This window comes from Cebus imitator, unplaced genomic scaffold, assembly GCF_001604975.1.
Source record: "Cebus imitator isolate Cc_AM_T3 unplaced genomic scaffold, Cebus_imitator-1.0 Scaffold106, whole genome shotgun sequence".
NCBI classification, from domain to species: Eukaryota; Metazoa; Chordata; class Mammalia; order Primates; family Cebidae; genus Cebus; species Cebus imitator.
Window position 1 is genome coordinate 3251704 of NW_016107421.1, and position 4180 is coordinate 3255883.

The 4180-nt window shown below is 47.2% G+C and overlaps 1 protein-coding gene across 1 annotated transcript in view; it reads right to left on the reverse strand.

Annotated features, from left to right (window-relative positions):
• Nucleotides 1-11: 11 nt before the first annotated feature.
• Nucleotides 12-4180, reverse strand: part of ASB18 (ankyrin repeat and SOCS box containing 18) — a 64741-nt gene continuing 60572 nt past the window's right edge. The window contains exons 5-6 of the mRNA XM_017537736.2: nt 2234-2347; nt 12-994 (exon numbers count right to left, since the gene is read on the reverse strand). Coding sequence (XP_017393225.1) covers nt 809-994; nt 2234-2347 — 300 coding nt within the window. The 3' untranslated portion in view covers nt 12-808. The remainder of the gene's footprint in view (nt 995-2233; nt 2348-4180) is intronic.

A 4180-nucleotide genomic window follows, 5' to 3' on the forward strand; every position in this document is an offset into this window, starting at 1 on the left:
AAAAAAAAAAAAAAAAAAATGAATGAATGAATATAAATTATTATAAAATAAAAATTTACAAGGCATATAATAATCATCCAAATGCATGACAATAAATGATGCTGTATGAGAGGGCCTAGAAGCCTGTCACATTGGTGACTGTTCTGAACTTCCTGGTGGCAGGAGGTGTTCCTGGTAATGTTCATTTTGCAAACATTTATTCCTTGATCTAACCCACCCAGGACAACCACCGTCACTTACTGTTTCACCAAAAATTGGACAAATAATTCTCTTACTTGTTATTAATCTCTCTTAAAGGTATGCATAGCTTGCATTTATTTCTGCATTTACTATTAGAAATGTACTGGTCTTTATTTAGAAGTGTGGCAATCTTTTTGTGACCATAAATGTGCTGTAGGAACTTCACACTTGTTTATATCAGTTAACCTTGGGAAAGCTGGCTGTGCTATACATCATTTCGCCTACAGCTGGTTCCCACGAACCTATCAAAGACCTTAAGTGAGGACTCACTGTAGCTTTTGGCTGAACTTTTGTTGAAAGTTACTTTCTGAGTCCAAGTGCTATGACAGTCATGATTTCACTGGATTCTCACCGGCAACCCTGAGAGGCAGAAAGGGCTTTTGTTGACAATTCCATTTCGAGGTGAACCTGAAGCTTGGCAAGGTGTGTGCTTCACCCAGTCCCACTGAGGGCAAGCGGGAAGGGAGCTCACATCAGATCCGTCTTCGTCAGGACACTCTCCCCAAAACACGATCTCCACGGAAGGGCGGCGAGGAGAACAACAGCGATGGTTGTAGCGTTCTGCTTTTCAGTGCAAAACACCCTCTGGCTCCAAAAGTAGATAATTCTGCAGGGGCTTTGGCAAGGGTAACAGGGGGACGAGGTCAAAGCACTTTTTGCCAAACAGTCTGCGAAGGGCACAGCGGCAGAGATGCTGCAGGCAGCGTGGGGTGTGGGTCAAGGCAAAGAGGGACTGGTAGAACGGCTTGTGCATCTGGAAGGGAAGGCAGCTGGATTAGAATCTGGGCACGTGGAACCAACATTTGTTTTCTTCCTAGCCAGACCACTGATGGGACAGTGGGCTTTTCTATGGCTAACTGATCCCAGATAAGCACACTGGAGAGAGACGCATCATTTTGTGGGAACCACCCTCTACCCCAAGGCACAGTTCCTGCTGAGTGAGGGAGATTCTGACTGCGGTGACTTCAGATGCTCCAGGTGGTCTCCCTGAATTCCATTTTGCTCCTTCCTCTTTGCACAGCAGTCCTGCAGCCCTGGGTTGGCCCTGTTCATCTCACCCCATCATGACCAGCCAGGGAGGGGCTCAGGAGTGAGTGCATGGCAGTGGTCTGGTAGTCAGTCATGCACACATGACTCAAGTCAGTGAAACAGGAGGGAAAATTTTCTAGAACATTCTGGAAAAAATGAAAAAAAAAATACGCACAATTGTTCTTACTCTCTCTTTTTCTTTTTGAGATGGAGTCTAGCTCTGTCACCCAGGCTGGAGTGCAATGGCACGATCTCGGTTCACTGGGTCCTCTGTCTCCTGGGCTCAAGTGATTCTTCTGCCTTAGCCTCCTGACTAAGTGGGATTACAGGCGTCCACCACCACGCCTGGCTAATTTTTGTATTTTTGGTAGAAACAGGGTTTCTACCAACCATGTTGGCCAGGCTGGTCCTGAACTCCTGACCTCAGGTGATCCGCCTGCCTTGCCCTCTCAAAGTGCTAGGATTACAGATGTAAGCCACTGCGCCTGGCCTGTTCTCACTCTCTTTTAATGGTCAGTCACCTGTGGACTTTATCGTGGATAGATGTGATGCCCACAGCCTCCTTGAGCTATGCCCACAGTCATATCTTGAGCTGCTGGAGCATGAAGCTGACACACAGGGCCGGAATCGTATGTCCTGACATGGAGCCAGGCCCATGGATTCAGGTGGCTCTGGCCTTTTTTTGGACACTGGTTAAGAGAACCCTGGCGTTTTTCAGGCCAGCACGGGGCTCTGTGCTCCTTGAGGGCACGACACTGCAACTACTAGAACAAGCTCCTGGCTGTGTGATGACGCAGCCTCCAGAGAAAACTAGAAAGGTGCAAATACACCCTCATTTCCCATCCTCCTTCCTCTTTCAGATGTATTATACTTAGCTGAATATCAGTGCAAATCTCCCCATGCAAAGAAGCAAAAACAGACAAAAGCTGTGTAGTAAAGGCAGGCGGAAAGGCAGCTCTCTTGCCTGAAATACTTCCTCAGGAATCACCTCCTTCCAGGACTCTGACACACAGAGGTGAGGGTAGGAGTTGAAAAGCACCTCGATGACTGCGGGGACTGATGCGCAGGTCTTCAGCACCTGGTGGGAAGAGGTGACAGACACAGCATAGGCCAACTGGGTTCTGGGTCCCAGTGGGGAAAGGGTTGGGGATGTGGGGCATGCTCTCCCTAGTTGCATGACCTCCCTGCACCCAAGTCACACAGGGAACAGCCACAGAACAGTACCACCGGGTTGCTGCAGGGATCGTATGAGTTAATGCACACAAAGACACAAAGCGGGCTGGTGGGTGGATCACCTGAGGTCGGGAGTTCAAGACCAGTCTGACCAACATGGAGAAACCCTGTCTCTACTAAAATACAAAATTAGCTGGGCGTGGTGGCACATGCCTGTAATCCCAGCTACTTGGGAGGCTGAGGCAGGATAATTGCTTGAACTCGGGAAGCAGAGGTTGCAGTGAGCCAAGATCATGCCATTGCACTCTAACCTGGGCAACAAGAGAGAAAACTCCATCTCAAAATAAAAAATAAAAAAAGACACAAGGCAACAGCTCTGCAAGGGGGCCCTTCTTCCCATTGTGATGGCTACCCATGGAAAGGCTGGGCCAGGGGCCTAGGCACTCAGGTTCCCAGGGGGGCTATGCGGATGACTTGGCAGTCCTTCTTGGCCCCCAGAGAGTCGCTCAGAGAAAAGGAATGAAGCTCTGCTGGGAGGAAGTTTGGCCTGAGGATGGGGTTTCCAATTTCTTACCTCAATTTTCAAATGTGTCAGGAAATTGAGACTTGGGGAGAGGAATTGTTTTGCTGTTGAATTTCCTCTTGACTTGGCATTTCCATTTTATTTTCACAGTCCCCACTGGCAAATATTCCTATTTCCTTACTCGCAAATTTATAATTCACGTCCATTAGCTTCACCATAAAGATGGGAACACTATTTGCTTTTTAAAAATAAACTTTTTTGCTGTTGTTGTTGTGGAGGAATTTGAACCTTCATACAGAAAAGTAGGGCCAGTAGTATGTGATAAACTCCCACGTACCCACCATCAACCCGTGGGCGATCCCGCCCCATCCACTTCCCCTAATATTAAAGCAAATTCCATGTATCCTACAATTTTATCTGCATTTTAGTGCATCTTTCATAGGACCCTCTGAAGAAGCAAAGATATGATTATAGCACCTGCGAAATTAAGAATAGTTTTGTCATACGTCATATACAGGTAGTGTTTAAATTCACAGATTTCTCTGAAATGCCATTATACTAACAAAATAATGTTTGAAGAATCATTCCAGCTAAGGCTGGCATAGGGAGACTGGTTGGTGTGATGTGGCTTTAGGTCTCTTTTTGGTTTCATGTGACTTATTTGTGGTGGAAACCAGGTTATTTGTCCTGGGGCGTTCCTCACTTCGGGGCTTTTGCTGATTACATCCCTGTTGGGTTTGTGGACATGCTGTTCTTCCTCTGTTTTCTGTAAATTAGTTCTTGGATTTAGAAGCTGGACCAAATGCATATTCGATTTTGGAGAGGGGCAGGGCAATTTCAGAGTGCTCTCTTTTTGAGGTCTAAGATTTGCCAAGTGTTGTACAATTGTTTTTTCCACTTCTTGGTTGAGAGACCTGAGGTTATGCAACTTTGCTAAGCACAGCTGCCATATGTCTGCAGCAGTGACCTGAACTGCTACTGGGGCCTGCCCTGCGTCATGTCTGCTGGTGCTCTAGGGACACAGAGTCAAAGAGAAGAAAATCTCACGCCTGTAATCCCAGCACTTTGGGAGGCCGAGGCGGGTGGATCACGAGGTCAAGAGATCGAGACCATTCTGGTCAACATGGTGAAACCCCATCTCTACTAAAAATACAAAAAATTAGCTGGGCGTGGTGATGCGTGCCTGTAATCCCAGCTACTCAGGAGGCTGAGGCA